This window comes from Notothenia rossii, assembly GCF_949606895.1.
Source record: "Notothenia rossii genome assembly, chromosome: 5".
NCBI classification, from domain to species: Eukaryota; Metazoa; Chordata; class Actinopteri; order Perciformes; family Nototheniidae; genus Notothenia; species Notothenia rossii.
In genome coordinates, this window is record NC_136903.1 from 78,257,973 (window position 1) to 78,275,493 (window position 17,521).

The 17,521-nt window shown below is 41.9% G+C and overlaps 1 protein-coding gene across 5 annotated transcripts in view; it reads right to left on the minus strand.

Moving 5' to 3' along the window:
* Positions 1-215: 215 nt before the first annotated feature.
* The window catches only part of srgap2 (SLIT-ROBO Rho GTPase activating protein 2), a 48,334-nt gene continuing 31,028 nt past the window's right edge, over positions 216-17,521 (minus strand). For 2 of the 5 annotated variants that reach the window (XM_079681280.1, XM_079681282.1), the window contains exons 5-23: positions 15,787-15,990; positions 15,318-15,446; positions 14,398-14,619; positions 13,797-13,898; positions 13,482-13,679; positions 13,300-13,384; positions 12,417-12,444; positions 12,115-12,145; positions 11,345-11,405; positions 10,656-10,733; positions 10,414-10,548; positions 10,204-10,309; positions 8,761-8,985; positions 7,020-7,099; positions 6,470-6,668; positions 5,761-5,898; positions 4,972-5,209; positions 3,466-3,576; positions 216-3,257 (exon numbers count right to left, since the gene is read on the minus strand). In XM_079681280.1, coding sequence (XP_079537406.1) covers positions 2,703-3,257; positions 3,466-3,576; positions 4,972-5,209; positions 5,761-5,898; positions 6,470-6,668; positions 7,020-7,099; positions 8,761-8,985; positions 10,204-10,309; positions 10,414-10,548; positions 10,656-10,733; positions 11,345-11,405; positions 12,115-12,145; positions 12,417-12,444; positions 13,300-13,384; positions 13,482-13,679; positions 13,797-13,898; positions 14,398-14,619; positions 15,318-15,446; positions 15,787-15,990 — 2,925 coding nt within the window. In that variant the 3' untranslated portion in view covers positions 216-2,702. Of the gene's footprint in view, positions 3,258-3,465; positions 3,577-4,971; positions 5,210-5,760; positions 5,899-6,469; positions 6,899-7,019; positions 7,100-8,760; positions 8,986-10,203; positions 10,310-10,413; positions 10,549-10,655; positions 10,734-11,344; positions 11,406-12,114; positions 12,146-12,416; positions 12,445-13,299; positions 13,385-13,481; positions 13,680-13,796; positions 13,899-14,397; positions 14,620-15,317; positions 15,447-15,786; positions 15,991-17,521 lie in introns of those variants that run through there. The other 3 variants (XM_079681281.1, XM_079681284.1, XM_079681283.1) reach the window with 3 other exon arrangements.

Below are 17,521 nucleotides of genomic sequence, written 5' to 3' on the forward strand. Positions count from 1 at the left end.
GGCAGCAATAAGTTAATATTGTTAATTACAGTTAGTACAATAACAATGTACATGAATGTTATTTGGTTTGGTGTATGACCAACCTTTTCCATGTTCACTGTGTTGTCAGGAACTGCAGTACTACTGTACAGTATGTGACTGTTTGTTCGTTAGAGGGGAATTCCACCAAGTTCAGCTACTTTATTAATGTTTTTAATGGAAGATTTTCTGAAATGAAACGTGTCATAGGTTCTTTATTGTTACAGACATCAAATAATTCAAAGCTCTTTATAGCAAGCAATGTTTATTAAAAAACAGATCTACTACAAGAACTACACATAGAATTATATAAGGCCTATTTGATTAAACTACTATTGCTATTACTGTACAATATTGTACCAAAAAAGAGTGTACCTCTGTAATGTACAACATTGTATATACAAAGTACATCTGAACACAGGATTCTCCAGTAATACAGAGACAACTATAAATAGATTTGACATTACAGTCATTTTTTTAGTTCTGCTGTTTTCAAATGAACACAAAAATGCATATTTAACAATATTCAATTCTGACAAATCATCCCCACACAGTTAGTCCACACGCAAGCCAAGTTGTTCAAGTGCACCATGATTGATTTAAGATCGAAGAGGGTCCCAGCTCCCCGTAACGGCACAGCCAGGACAAAACAAACCAACCAACCATGCATATCTGTATGTGTGAGAGTGTGTGTGCTGGTAGGGCAAACACACAGTCACAGTCCCTCCAGTTGTTCTGATGAGGTAAGAGCAACACAAATACACCAGGTATTACACGAACAGTAAACAGATATAAAAAATAAACCTTAACAAGTATAATTCATTACCTGGTAGAGGGGGAACGGGCGTGATAGAGGGGAATATGTGGAAGCCTCTGTAAAATGAGCTCAATACTGTTTCAAAAACAGGTCTTATGTTTAGCCATTTGTGCAAGTCAGTGTTTACAAAAGTATTCATGTATTCTTTAATTCATCATCAGATCTAATTTGGCAAAGGGTACATTTTAGCAGATAATATATTTATTTAAAAAAAAGATTTAATTCTTGGATTCTGATGTTCTTGTCCTGATTCCTCCAGGCAAGACAACATATTTTTCTCTAAACACATGTACATAGTGATTATTTTTTAAAGGACTAAGGCTGCTTGTACTCCATAATATGGGAGAGGCATTTTCAAACAGATGCTGTTGGGAGGCATCCGTATGTAATGTGTGAGGCAAGGGGTGGGGGATGAGGTGCATACATACTAATACACATCCACGCATGCTCACACAGGCACACACCCAGACAGATACACAGTTCAACATTTTTTTTTTCATTACAGATTCTGAGCATTAATTAACAACTGGGAACAAAAAGTAATAACAAAACATTTTTGCTTAAGAGCCCATTGGATGAGGTGGTTGGTTGTGCTTCTATCTCAAAACACACTCAAGAGGATCCTCAGCTCCATGCTTCCAGTTATCATTAAGATTAATTAAAACATACATACACACCATTAGAATAATATAACCCTTTTTACTGTTAAGTATATAGTTAAAGGAGCAAGCTGTGTTTGTTTGAAGTCGTCCCGTGGCTGGTACTGGTATAGATATATAAGCTGCCAGCTCGCCATAGTGGCTGCCCTCTATGGCCCCAGCATGCAAGGAAAACCTGAAAGGTTTTTTTAGCTGCCACAAAACACCAACACACACACATTTGGAGGGAATGTGTGTGTATGTGTACAGTCCAACATTATCTATAAAAATGCTGTGTTTCAGTGGTCCCCTACACACATAATAGAGCTGCAGGAGAGAAGCAGCGTAATGCCTCAAACTACCAGCTTTTATCATCTGTATTGCTATATGTGTATTTAGAATTACTAGTGGCCATGTTAGGCTTTGGAGAACACTGCTCCTGTTGTGACGAGTACTGAACAGTAATACAAAATAAAATAAAAAAATCACCAACATATCAAACACTTGAGGAAGAGATCAAATAAAGCCCTGGATCACATGACTTACACTGATATTTGGCCCAGTTTTCTTTCCTTTCATCATCTCAAAAGACCACCTTCATCTCCAGTCTTCCACTCCTGAAGCAGCAGGTCAGTGTGTTTGATTTCTACACAGAGCGAGAGCTTAGCATTTCACAGTCTATTCTCGGGAATCAAACGTTCCCTTCCAGTCCGTTAGTCATGGGTCAATAAAATGAAAAGAAAAAAATGTCTACTATACAAAAATCAAACAGTGCTTTTTGTTCCTCACTTGATCTGTGTGTAAAGGCAAGTAACACTCCTGCACGCCCACTCAAACACAATTTTCAAACATCACAAACTAGTGTATGTAATCTGTAGGTGTCCATCCTGAGTCCTGTTCCCCTAATGTTTTAAATCCAGTGATGCCTGGGATCTCTGAGATGGCAAAAGAAACAGAAGTGTCTTTTTGTTCTCTCGTATTAACACCCTCTGATAGTTGAACTGCAATAAGCAGAGCCGCCAGGAAAGGGCTGAAAAAACTCTTGACATCCAAAGGGAACAAGGTTGTCTTAGAAAGTCGCCTGGACACCAGGAAGTGAATGCTACACATGAGTAGTGGGTTAGGTCTTGTGTCAATCAAATGAAGTGCTTTCTGCATCTGCTTGTAGAAGAGCTGTAAGAAATCTAAGAGTTTGTGAGAATCATTATCGTGGGTCAGATTGGGAAGTCCTAAACCGGGCAGGATTTGTCATTAGACTGGGGTGAGGGTGGAGGAGGAGGGGTGTGAGGGAGCGAGTGGCTTGTAAGTGGAGGAGGAGGAGTAGGGGGCACAGTGGAGGTCGGGGAACCCATGGCTGGACTGCCGCTCCCATTCTTTGGGAACACCACCGGCTTGGGCCTCGTTGCCGGGGGGCGCAGCTCTCTGAAGGAAGGTACAGATGAGGAGAGGGAGGAAGAGGAGAGAGAGGGGGAGGTGGCGGAGGGCAGGGGGCTCCGCGGCTGGCTCTTGGCCGGGCGGAAGGAGGAGGGCACGTCGCTGGCCGAGGAGGCGCTGCGCTGGAGCGGGTGTGAATGTGAGGAAGCCCCCTCACTGTCCCGTAGCAGACGGGAGTGGAGAGGACTGGAGGGCTCCGAGGCTCCTCCCCCTCCTCCTCCTCCACACACACCTTTCAGCTGCTCCAGTGTGTCCAGCACCACGTCCGGGGTGTGTGTGTGTTTCGATGTGCTCTGCCTCTCCAATTTACTGAGCTCACTCAGCGCAGAGGTCATCGTAGCCTCAATGTCCTGAGAGAGAGAGAGAGAGAGAGAGAGAGCGAGAGCGAGAGCGAGAGCGAGAGCGAGAGGGAGAGCGAGAGCGAGAGTGAGAGCGAGAGCGAGAGCGAGAGCGAGAGCGAGAGCGAGAGCGAGAGAGAGAGAGGAGAAAATACTTATTATCTTGTGCATTCAAACACCCAAAGCGGCAGCTGTGGATGAAGGTGATCTGAAGCGGTACCTGTGAGCTGTGCTCCACCTGGGAGAACACCTCAGGGTCCAGCGGTCTGTGGTTGCTGAAGCTTTTGGAGCGGCCTGCTGAAGATGTCTTGCGTAGCTGTGGACTCTCCACCTAAATGTTCATAATGTCCACAATTAAATGCTGGCCAAAATTAAAAAGTACATTCACTACAATGACATTCCCTTGAGTTCTTAAAGGGACAGAGAAAATAATTGATAAAACAAATAACAACTTGATCAAAAATCATCTAATTTTTAATCCAGGTGTCATTTAATCAGTCCTATGCTCTCTACTAATGATCTTGCGGCACTCCAAGATTTTAAAGACATTTTGAAACTTTGATACTTTTGAATTCATGTAATATTATTTAACATTAAGCTGTCTGTGGCTCTTTTTCTGCTGTAATGTAAATGTCCCCTCTGTGGGGCTAATAAAGGTATTCTGATTCAACAACAGACCTGTAAATATCCAATACATGCTGGAGTTTTGCTGAACCTCTTTCACTCAGGTCAAAGTTTTTAATATACAAAGAAATTGAAAGGAAGTCACTTTAATTTATTATTTATGTACATATTCCCTATCATGTCTATTTAAGTCCCATTTCTTGTTTTTATAGTGTCTTGTTTTTTTCATAGTGTCTTGTTGTTGCGTGTTGGCACCTTGAGTTCATTGTAATTTCGTTGTACCTGTACAATGACAAATTAAAGATCTATCGATCTATCTATCTAACAATTACAATCGAATATGGAAAATGGAAAATATCAAAACATTATTCAATAAACGCTTCGATGTAATGAGTCACTTTTCACACAGGGGGGTGCTGTTGGTTTGGTCTCTGCTTTCATGAACGTTCAAAAGGCATATTTCAATAGGAGTCATAGCATCAGCATAGGTTTGTGTAGCAGGTCCACACTCTTTTTTACTGCACAGACGTGTCAATATGGAAAGTAGGACACGCAGACAGTGGACAGAAAGGGATTATACTATAGGTTTTGAAATGGCTGTATAATGTCTTCTTCCTCGGTTCACATCTAAAAATGCAATGGTCAAAAATATAGGGGGTATAAGGGTTTGATAAACCTGGCCTGACACTAGTTTTTTTTATTTTTATAAATCTTACCGCTTGAAACTTAAATATTAATATAAACAGTTTCATGCATACACAGGTGCACTAAATAATTAAGTTTAAGCAGAATGGTTTTTAGCAAGAAGTGAGCATATAGATAGATAAATGAGATCGAGTTATACTGCACAAGTTGATTCTTTTTAAACTGATGTTTTTGATATAGTTTTGTTGTTGTTAAAAACACCCGACACCCATTTACTTTAATTCATCAAGGTTTTCACCATTTTTAGATTCTTTGTTTACAGTGAAGACATGAGAGGAAAACAAAGTTCTTTTTTTTAGGAATTCAAAGTAACACACGGGGCGAGTAATTGAAATACAATTAGTCATTCTAGGATGAAGTGTTTCTTTAATGTGTTGAAGGAAAGCTGGAACAGTACCTTGGTCTTGAGAGAGGAGTGGCGAGTGACTGAGTTGAGGATGCTGTGAGCGCTGACAGGTCGTTTGTCTCCGCTCTCTTTCACCAGAGCCCCACCCACAGGGAGGGAAGCGGTTCTCACCCCTCCTCCTCCCCCTCCCCCTCCGCTGGGTCCTGGACTTACTGGACTTCCTGGACTTTCGCTCTCTGAGCCGCGGAACGATCGACGGATGCTGCCGGACTCCGGACGTTTCCTCAACCTGAATGAGACAAATATTTTAGTTCTATTTTTGTATTTACGATGTTCACTGTGGAAAGTCCAAAAACTACAGCAAAAAATCTTTAATCATTCGTCATCTAAGATAAGAGATAAGACAGGACTTTAATTATCCCGAAGGAAATTGTTGTGCCAGAGTTACAAAGATACAATAAACAAAGCAGCATAATAATAAAACTGAACACTAACAGTGCAGTAAAAAGAGCAATTAAATAACTACAAGTAACATAGACGGTCAAATAATTCATCTAAGAAACTTCACAGTGACGAGCAATATTGAGAGGTGTAAAAAAAACGTAGTGGCTGATACGTAATTGCACATTATTATAGAATAGTTATATAGCACAGAGTGTTTTGTAAAGATCGTCATGGTATTTATATTTCACAATGCACATAGTGTGGAAGTTCTCAGTTCCCTTTACTGAAAGGTGAGGAGTGATAGAGTTTGGTGGTTTTCGGTGGTCTACAGCTCCGGTAAATAAGAGAACTCATGGTTCTTACTTCCATATGATTTATGAACAGTCTGAGACTCACTTGTTGAGGTTGGCCAGGTAGATGTCGGCCACATGAGCTCCAGTAGGAGAGGCAGCGCTGACTCTGGTGGAAACTCTCTCCTCCAGCAGCTCCTTGCTGTCCATATCAGGCTTTGGACTTCCCCTGCCTCCGTCAGGCCTGAAACAATAGTTTATAATCACTTACTTATGACTCGTATCCAAATGAATAATGAACACTGATTCTTATAAACTCTTTTGTTACCCGTTTTAATTTAAATGAAGGAAGCGGTAACCCAAAGTGAAAAGGCATATTTGTTATCCTGTGTATTAATCACTCACTTGTTGTCTAAAAAGCTAATCTAGATGACTTTTTACTTACTCCCTCTACGTTTGGTAACCATGAACGTTGAAAGGAATGTGTATTTTGTAAATTGTGTAATTTTCCTTTTAATTTGGTATCTTTAATATTTTTAATACATGCTTCTTGGGTAATATTAAGCTGTCTTTTGCTCTTTTCTTGTTGTAATAAATGCAAATGTCCCCTCTGTAGGACGAATAAAGGTATTCTGATTCTGAATATAATAAATATTACCATCAAACACTTGTAATTACTTTTTGTTACATTCACAAAAAGCCCGCCCTTTTTAAAACCCTTTAGCCATATAAGTGAAAAAAAAAATCGGAAAAAAAAGAAAGAAATCTGAAAGAAATCTGAAAGAAATCTGAAAGAAATCTGAAAGAAATCTTACGTGTCTTGCACCACGATGTACTGATGCGGCACCAGGCCCACCACGCCGTTATGTCGCCCCTCCCACCAGTCGTCAGAGGCCCGCTGGTAGAGAAGCAGAGATGCGCCCTTCTTGAACGACAGCTCCCGACTAGTCCGGCCGGAGTAGTCAAACCGAGCGATGGCTTCGAAGGCGTCTGACTCTGAAACGGCCAAGGAGCCTGAGATTCAGAGAGGGGTGGACAGACACAGGGCGTGGACAGAGAAGCAGGAGGCAGCAACGAATGAAGAGAGGAAAAGAGAGGTGGACGAGAAGGGGAGCCAGATTAGTGCATAGCAGATTAGTGCAGCTGTATTTAGTGACCGCACAAATGTTAAAAGTTACAAAGCAGAATAATAAACAAGTTACTGGGAGAAAGATGTGAGCTGGTTTAAACGGTTAGAGCCATAACTGGTAAGCAAAGCAGGATGAGATTTCATAAACTGGTGCAAAAGTAACATTATGTACACAGTAAATAAACTACATGTATTGCACGTATTCCTGTGTGTGTGTGTGTGTGTGTTACACGCACCATCCTCGCTGTTGCGGCTGACAGAGACGGTTTCAGGCGCAGGCTCTTCCACAAGGGGGGGCTCACAGTGTGGACTATCACTGAGGAGGACACAGACAGCAGACAAGTTAGAAAATACAGAAGTCTCGGATGGACAACATCTGTTGATGACTCACAGTCTGACCTCATACTCCTCTTTATAATCACATAACATCATACGGCATGCACCACACCACTGCTTAGTGTCCAGATTATAGCCAGGTCGCAAACCTCTACACTCCCTGAAAAACATTATTTAATTAAAATGTGCCTTCTTTCTCTGCTTGGATTTTGAATAAGGTCAAAGACAGGATTTTACTGAGGTCCTGAGTCTAAGGCTAAAGGCACTCTTCATTCTCCCACAGAAAGCTGACTCAACATACAAAAATAAAGTCTTCCGATATATGTGAATATATATATACTTTGTAATATTTTCTGTAAATTGTAATTCTATATATAGTCACACTGCCATGGATTTAGAGTTATCAATGTGGAAAAATAAATGTGGTTGTGGATACATTTTATTGTTGTAAAGATAACTGTACACCGCGATGAGTGCAATTCTATTAGAATAACTATACTTGCTTTATTAATTTATCTTGTTGGCTTGAATGTTGACAAATTCTGCTTTAATGAATCAATATTGAGTCTGAAATCAACAAATTAAACACCCACTATATGTCCTTTACATTTGTCAATGTGGACCTTCTCTAACTGGCCTAAATGTCCTAGAAGTACAGTATTGATCACAGGAAGTAAATGCTAGCTAGGTGCAATGAAGCCCTGCCAGTGTTACAGTGTGTTCCTGTCTCCACTCTCTACAGTACAGACTGAGAGCTGCTCCTCCAGCATGACTAACAGCCTGAGCCACCGCACTGACTGGCAGCGATCATGATAACTGGTGCAGAGGCTAGTCATTAGTGTCAAATTGACCCTTGTATGCATTGTGGTGTGTGTGTGTATGTGTGTGTGTGTGTGTGTGTGTGTGTGTGTGTGTGTGTGTGTGTGTGTGTGTGTGTGTGTGTGTGTGTGTGGTCAGGCGCTCCCAAGCATGCTGTGTGATGGAGGGTAAGCTGATCCCCGGGGCCCCCCCTAGCCCTAAGTGGAGCAGACAAGCTGAGCCCCTCCATCACTCTACGACAGTCCCTAAATCAACCACCTGCCCCCCTCCCTTTTTTTATTTTAACCTTTTAAATGTATATTTTCGATTTGCCTCAGAACATATTTCTACATTTCTACAATACAAACTGTTTGAATTGTTTTCTACATTTGATGAATTTAGTTTTTGACTAGCTTTAATGTTGCCTCTATTCATCTACTCATCTACATGACAAAATATGTATATATGTTCATTTTAATTCCTTTCTTATTTAAAAGTTATTTATCATTTTAATGATTTTATCCAAATGTTATTAATCTCTGTGAATCTGTGCTGTCCTGTTTTTCAATCTTACCCTGTTGCTGTTAAACTACTGAATTTCCAAATTCATTATTATCGATGTTTTTATGTATGCTGTATGTTAATCCCTGCTTTAGGTTATCTATTTCAGTTTTTAAACTAGACACACCTTCTTCTACCCTTTTAGTTTTTACCATAATCTGTTTTAAATTAATATACTGTTTTCCTCGCCTCATCATCTCCAAGCCCCCTGTAGTTAGACAACACTCGAAGGACACTCCCTGAAGTCCTTAAAGTCTTAGCTATTCAACTTCCTGTCCTCACCAGAAGTCATCTCCAGCTCCAGGGACGATGTAGATGGCGCCCTGCACTTCCTGTGGCCCGGGGAAGATGGTGTCGTGGTGGATGATGATAGTTTTGATGAGCTCGTTGACGTGAGCTTGGCAGGAGACCTGGTCGTTGCCCTCGGGGACGGACATCAGGGTGGGGCCGAAGCAGATGGCCAGGTTGTAGGGGTCCATCATGTTTTCATCGCTGTACTGAGACAGGCTGGGAGGAAAGGGGGGAAAGAGTCATTACCTCACCTTTATTTCTTTAACATATACTATATACAAACCCCACTATGCACACAAACAACCATGACATGTCATCTATAGCCTGCATCTGCCCCCTACTTGTGCGTAAGCTGTGAACATGTTGAATTGCACAAGTTCAAACAGTAAACAGTACCTCAGCCTGCTTCAACATATCACTTCATTTTGAGGCTCTGATGATGTGTGTGTTTCAGTGTGTGAGAAGAAGCAGGAGCATTGTGGGGACTGTAAATCACGTGTGGAAAAGAAGAAGCTCCCCTTCTGTCTCTGCTTGGTTTACTCAGGAGTCTCAAATTTCAAATCTCCCACATCAATTTTCTTTTTGTCTTTCACTCCCTCTGCTACCTCCCTACCACTGAAAGGCTTCGTTGTTGTTTTTCAAAGATGGATTTGATAGTGTGGAATGTATGTATCCGTTTGTTTGTTTGTTTGGCAAACATTCCAAACATTCTGCATCAAACAAAGTACTACTTTTGGTTTAAAATCTACTAATTACTACAATACAATTGTTATATATATAGCACCTTTCAAAAAAAACAAAATGAAAGAAAATCAGGTAATTCGAACAGTCTGAAAGGAAATAAACTACCCAGAAGTAATTTGAACATATTAACTATGACACAAGCCCTTCCATAGCTCCTATTGAATCCACGAATGTCAGACCAGAATGTCTTTGTTTTAATTGGCCGATGCTTTTTCGCAAGGACAAGTTTTTTTCCGTCATTTTAGAGAGCCTGGGTTTGTGGCTTTTGTGAGCCCATTGAGACTGCAATGTGGTATTGGGATATACAAATACACTTGAGGGAAATTCCTTCAGTAATGAATAGCAGAACAATGTTTTGCACTCAGAACATTTTATCAAGGTCTTTACTTTACCCAAAAAAGGTAAAAAGGATGTTTAGATGTTTGTGCAAGAAAGCGAAATGAAGGTCTTTTGTAATTGTTTATGAAACTAATGAATGTCTGTGTATGGTAATGTGATGAATATTCTGACATTTTTATATACAAAATGGCTGTAGATCCAGTGAATATAAACAATAGCTTCTAAAGTATCCCTTTAATAAGGAAGCCAAAGCTTGTTTTATGTGCGTGCTGTGTGTGTGTGTGTGTGTGTGTGTGTGTGTGTGTGTGTGTGTGTGTGTGTGTGTGTGTGTGTGTGTGTCCTGCTACTCACTGGTTGAGGAAGGCGAACAGGTATCTCATGATGATGAGGGTTTTGTTCGGCAGAGATTTCAGAACTTTCTTAACGTGGATTGCTCGCTCCTGGAGGCTCTCCATCGCTGGAAAAGAACACAACCACAACACCCAGGAGATTACTCACACAATCGAGCACATAAACACACACTCACACACACACACACAGAGAAGAGGAGGAGAGACTTACAGACACAGGATATGATGTCATGGAAGACTTCCTTGGGGAAGAGGGCATGGTCCAGTCCTCTGAAGTAGAGCTTTAGGACGCCAGCGATGGAGTCCATGTCGTGGTCATTCTGGTCACCTGCCAGCGGGTCCTCACCTATATCCGGACAAGAAGACAGAGGGAGCAGGAAGTGGGGGAGAAAAGATAATAAAAGCACTGTTTGTTGTTAAACGCTCAGGTGTCCTAATGGATGATAGTCTTACCTCTCTCAAATGCATTCTTGATGTCATTGACTTCCACCTGAGAGCCCGACACTCTGAAGATGCCCTCATGCTGCAGACCTACGTAGACATGAAAATATTTTACATTAATTTCACACACAGAGGATTGCATTAAATTCAGAACATAACAAAAAAACTTGACAGGGTCGGTCAAAAAGCCACAGACTTATAAAACTGACATCCCATCTAAAAAATAATATAAATAATGACAACAAGAAACACAAAATGATCCAAAAAAAACAACCAATCCATTAAAAAGCAAAAAAATACAAGAAAAACAATACAGGGGAAAACAAGGGGGAGACAAACAAACAAAGAAAAAGTGTGATAACAATTGCTTTTTTTTCATTTATTATTATATCGAGCTCTTTGGCCTTTCATATCTTTACTGTAGGTTATCTGCTGAGAACTGGCCATATTTTGTTTTGTAAAAAAGGAAGGTGAAGGTAAACAACCCATCTAGTCTTATATGTATCCAGTATTATATAAATACCTTTGGTTATAACATTTGAAGATTTGCAAATACACATTTGATCTATTGCCAGAGTTTGAAAAGGTTCCCACATTAATTTGATCCAGATCCAATCACACTTCATTTTTCAATGCGACCAATCAGTGCTCATAAAGAAGCTGATGCTAAACCTATCACTTCACTGGAGAGTTTCACTCACCATGGCGACTGATGAAGCGGATGCAGCTCTCCACCATCAGAGGAATGACTTCCCCAGACTCCTGCAACAGGAGGAGAGGAGTTACTCCCCAAAGAGGAACACAGGGGGCCGGTGTGGACATACAACAGTAGACATCTTGTCAGGAGGATTTCCGCACACACGTCTGCACATGCACATGCATCGGTGCACACGTTTATGTGTGTGATTAGGGGAAGGAGGGTTGGCACATTACCCAGCTGTTGCTAGGAGACAGAGCTTTTTCCTTTTACCTTTGTTTGTTTGGGGTTTACTGAGATCTCCGGGAGGTAAGGCTATGGAAGGTGTTTTGGCCGATTTATGTTCCTATTGTTACGGGATTCTCTGTGTGGTTTTAATATCTTTTAAAAAAACAGACTTTTATGTGAAATACACAATCATTGATTTGTCTGTTAAGTAAGAGATGGGGGCCAAAAAAATCAAGCTACCCACAAGGGGGAGCCACAAACAAGAGATTCCCCAATGGAGCAGTTGCTTTTGATCGCTGATGTGTGGTTTCAAAATGCACAACAGTTCACCAACTGCAGTGAAAAATGTATATATATTGAGTTATAATATCTGAGGTTTGGAATAATAATCAAAGTATTGTCAACATCTAGATGCCCGTTCCTGCTGTGGGCAGAGGACACTGTGAGAAACATGTGGCGTGAGTTAATAACAAAGTTACAGGGTCTCTAACTGAGAGCCTGACAGTCGCTCAAAAACAGAGACGCACAGTTATGACAGATAATTACCTGCTTCCGTAGCGCCGAGTTTCTCCGTCCGCTACACAGAGGGGGAGAAAGAAATGTCACTCTGTCATTATGTCTCCGGAAGACACTCTATTTATACTCTGCTAACGCTGTATTTGTATACACAGACACATGTGCACATGTGTTGAAAATATCCTTAAAGAGTGACAGGGGAAATAATACCCCTGGTTGCCAAGAAATCTAGCTTAAATGCTGTTACGGTATATGCGTGTGTGTGTGTATATATATATATGTGTGTGTGTGTGTGTGTGTGTGTGCATATTTCCTTTCTTTACCACACCTACCTGGCAAGGCAACAGTCACTCTTCTGACCTAAAGAGACAGGAAGAGGGGGAGGGAGAAAGAGAGAAAAATAGTTATAGTAGAAGCAGGACACACAAGGAAACAGCTTCTGATGGACAGAAAACAAACTTCCCGACTGAGGACACACACACACACACACACACACACACACACACACACACACACACACACACACACACACACACACACACACACACACACACACACACACACACACACACACACACACACACACACACACACACACACACACACACACACACACACACACACACACACACACACACACACACACACACACACACACACACACACACACACACACACACACACAGTTTAGAAGAGGTTATCCTGTAGGGTTGTGGAAATGCCCAGAGGTCCCCCCCTTATACTTAAGACCACAGCTGCTTCCCCATATGGTCACTGTCACTGTGACCTTTACCACACACACACACACACACACACACACACACACACACACACACACACACACACACACACACACACACACACACACACACACACACACACACACACACACACACACACACACACACACACACACACACACACACACACACACACACACACACACACACACACACACACACACACACACACACACACACACACACACACACAACTTGTGATTATTAAATAAATTAAACCCTCTCTGCTTCCCTGCATGAGGCCTGACGTGTCACATTAGACCACTCATCTCTCTGATCTGCTTCCTATTCCGCCTCAGGGCACCAAGCCTTTCACTGAATCCATCTCCTCATACTGGGGGGGCCTCCCAGGACACACACTCACACAGGACACATGGACAATGTCTTAAAAGCTATGAAGGACAGTCCCACTCACTCTCTCCCATGGTCTTGTCGATGAGGTCATGCTTGGCCTCCAGCTTGGTGATCAGGCTCCTGCCTTCCAGAAACTCCTTCAGCTTCTACAACACACACACACACACACACACACACTGGGGTTTTAGGTTATGCTCATCACATATAACAGACATATCAAGGATGGACACAACTCGCACTGACCGTGAAGTAAAACTGCTCCGTCTCCTGCTGATTGGCCCGTCGCTTGGCCAGACTGGGCTTGCTGAGATATGATTCGCTGAAGGTGGATTTGACCGACTCCATGCTGTTGCTGTGGTGGAAGCACTCGGAGACATCGTAGTCCTCCACTGTCACCATGTCTTGGATGGTGGACAGAGTAGCCTCCATGGTTTTCTTCACCTGATGGTTGGTAAGGAAGAGAAGAAGAGATAGAAAGTGAAGGCTGTGATTAACACACACGACAGCTGCTAAGGGGGGAAAGATGAAATATTAATATTAAGCAGGAAGATGTCTGACCTCTTCATTCTCAATCTTGAGTGTGGAGAGGCGGGACTGCAGCTGCTGACACCTCTGGAGCAGCTCGCTTTCCAGAGGCTGCTGGGCACACACCACTCCCCTCTACACACACAAACATAAAGAACACAGATTAAAGAAAGACGGCAAACAACTTGAGATGACAGCATAACAAAAACAATATTTTCACTGTGCAGCCCCAAATCTAAAATACATGTTATAGATTATAAAAGCACATTTCTGTCAGCTTGGTGATGCGATTGGCAGATGTAGAGAGTTCTTTCATGAGACTGCACTGATTATTTTTCGCACCTAGGTCATGATTTCTGTAGAGGGAAATTGCTGTTGAGTTTTTCGAATGTATTTTAATTTACTTAACATTAATAGTATTTGTCCCATTATAAAAATAAAAAGGCAGACATCTCAATGGCTGATATCTTGCAACTCGCAACACATTTTTTTGTATTGATACATAGCAATACAGATTAAAGGAAAAACATGTATTTTTGATTTTGGGGTGAATTGTCTCTTAGGTCTTCAATCAGAAGTATTTATCCCTAAAGAGAAGACCCTCCTAATAGTGATTCAAGGACTACAGCTTTACCGTGTCTCCCATGTGGGACTGGAAGTCGAAGCGAGCGGGGGGGCAGAAGACGTTGTTGTAGGTCTCCATCAGTTTCTGTTTGTCCCCGTTGGCCTCCAGACTCTCTGCAGCCCCCTCCAGTGTCTCCATGCCGGAGTGTTTGGACGTCTCTACGTTCTGTTCTGCAGACAGGTACGTCCTCATGGCTCGGTGCAGGCTGGCATGGTAGCCCAGGTCACAGCACTGACACACACACACACACACACACACACACACACACACACACACACACACACACACACACACACACACACACACACACACACACACACACACACACACACACACACACACACACACACACACACACACACACACACACACACACACACACACACACACACACACACACACACACACACACACACACACACACACACACACACACACACACACACACAATAGAGATTACAGAGCTGCAGCAGATCCACCAGAGCTACTACAAGTGGAAACAGTAATGTTTAAATCTGCACACATCTTTTACATCTTTTGTTTCCTTTCTATCTCACAAATTAGCACCCGCCCTAAACAACATTATAGTTGCATTTCGTTTTCAGTTTGTTTATGTATTTTGTATTTGTGCCCATCAAATAAATACACAAAAGAATTGTATAATCACACATAGCATGCAAACACTTGGTAAAAGACATGTGCACAACACCACTCTGTTGCAAGGATTGTTGGGAAAGAGACGAGGAAGAGGAAACATGCAGCGAGGGGACCGGTCCACTGCCTTCATTAGGAGCACTGAAGCTAATGTGAAGAGACTGACCAAGGGGCCACCATCGGCTAGAGCACACACACACACACACAAATATAGACACACTATGTCTACAAACGTTAGCTGCTCCCACAGAGTAACATGGTGTGTTTATACTCACGTCAATGATGTCGGAGAGGTCGTGGATGTAATATTTGAAGACACAGCTGTTGGTGGCCTCGAGAGCTAGCAGGTACTCATTCCTTGCCTTGATGGCCTTCAGCTTGTTCTCTGTGTACTTAGCTTGCCTCTGATAAAAGAAAGAGAGGTGGATACAATTAGAAAGTAGATGGAAGGGAACAAATATTTGAGAGGATGAAAAATATCCATAAAAGATGGTAATGATAAGTAAAGAGTCGAAGGAAAGAAGAGGGGTAATAGGTGTCCGAATGAAACGCCTCTGTATTGATTTGGGATAATAGGAAGTGGAGAATCATGCAGCTGGGACCGGCTCTGCTCTAGTGGACAAGGTTAGCAATAAGCCAGTCATGCACTCATAAATCTTTCATGAGACACTCGTCGTAAGTCAGAGTGACAACAGGTGGAGCACTCTGAGACAGATTTCCTCTCTCTACTCCCCTGTCCCTCACCTTCTCCTTCATTTTCTCGATTTTCTTGACACTGGAGCGCCTGACGGGCTTCTCGTCTGTCTTGATGCTGGACAAAGTGTCGGGGGAGCGCGGTGTCTGTCGGTCGGAGCGTCCCATCTGCTTCTCCTCCTGCTTCTCTGCATCCTTCAGCTTGGACTCTGCATTCATGCTGTCAGTGTTGTACATGTGGTACGTCTTCATCACCTGGGAAGGAACAAGGGTTGAGATTTGCAAGGACAGGAATGTGTGTGTTTCCCCCAGTGTGTGCCTTACTTCTGTATTTGGCTCTGAACCAATCCGCATAATGATGATAGTGAAGCATTGAGGCTTATTGCAAAAACAGCACAGACATCTTTTTGGGTCATTTGATAAATATGACAATTAGCCAATTAGTTGAATAACCAGTTGTTTAATGTACATCACAACTATGCTTCGACATGGTGGCGAGACTTGGAGATTTAAACACATGAAGCGTGTGCGCACGTCAGCCTTATTCATACGACCACCACCAGACCAGAGCCATCATTAAACTTCTCTAACCCCGCCACAAAACTGCAGACAAAAGCTCTATGAGTAAGCATGTGAGCGTCACTAAAACCAGATCTATTTCTAGCTCTTACTATATACTATAATTACAGCATAAGAGCTGCTATTATGGGCCAGGCTGAACTAAGCTACACAGTGGCTTGCTGCTCAGAGACGTGCTGTGAGAGGATACCACACACACACACACACACACACACACACACACACACACACACACACACACACACACACACACACACACACACACACACACACACACACACACACACACACACACACACACACACACACACACACACACACACACACACACACACACACACACACACACCTGTTGATATATGTGAGCAGAATCTATGAAGCCCTTGACAGCGTGTGAAGACCAGTCATGATGTTAGTTAGAGCTAGTTTATAAAAGAAACCTTGATAATATCTAACAGATAAAATACATAAACATTCAAGGCTAATCAATCGTCATTCTTCAAAATTCTTGATTTTCTAATTAACTGAGATAGAAACTTCACTGATTTAATTGTATAAACTTGGCAAAGCCCTTACCTCTGCAGAAGTGGGGCACTTATTTATTTGTAAACAATCTCAATTAGTCTGTTTTGTAGCTTTTTGGCCCATTGGGCACCTGATTTACAATTTAAGAACAAAATAAATCCCCAATTTGAATGCTAACATTACGTAAACCTTATCGTTAATTTGCCCAAAACACAGACCACAGCTGAGACTAACAGGAATGGTGTTAGCTCATAAACCAAATGACCGCACCAACTGAAAACGTAAAAAATTCAAAATAGATATTTTATGTCAATGTGTAGACGCGTGCTTCCTTCTGTGTGCTATTTTTTGGTAGAAGTAGTGGTGCAGCTAAAGACAAAGTCAGGGAATCCACGTAATTTGGCTTCATCCTCTCATAAACGTTCATCAAGTAGTTTTTTATGAGATATTTAAATCCTGACTAAAGTGGTGGACAAAACAAACAACAGCTCTCTGCTGGCCAAGTCGCTGGTGTGGCCAGAAATCCTAAATCTTTATAAGATGTAGCCAAATTGTCTGCTTTTTCTCCACATCGTGTCTAAAGTTTGTGTAGTCTTTGAGTTTATTGCTGTAAGCTTATGTTATACCTTTGTTTTTTGAAATGTGCTCTTTAAAACAACTTTAAACATCCCTGTAAGTAAAA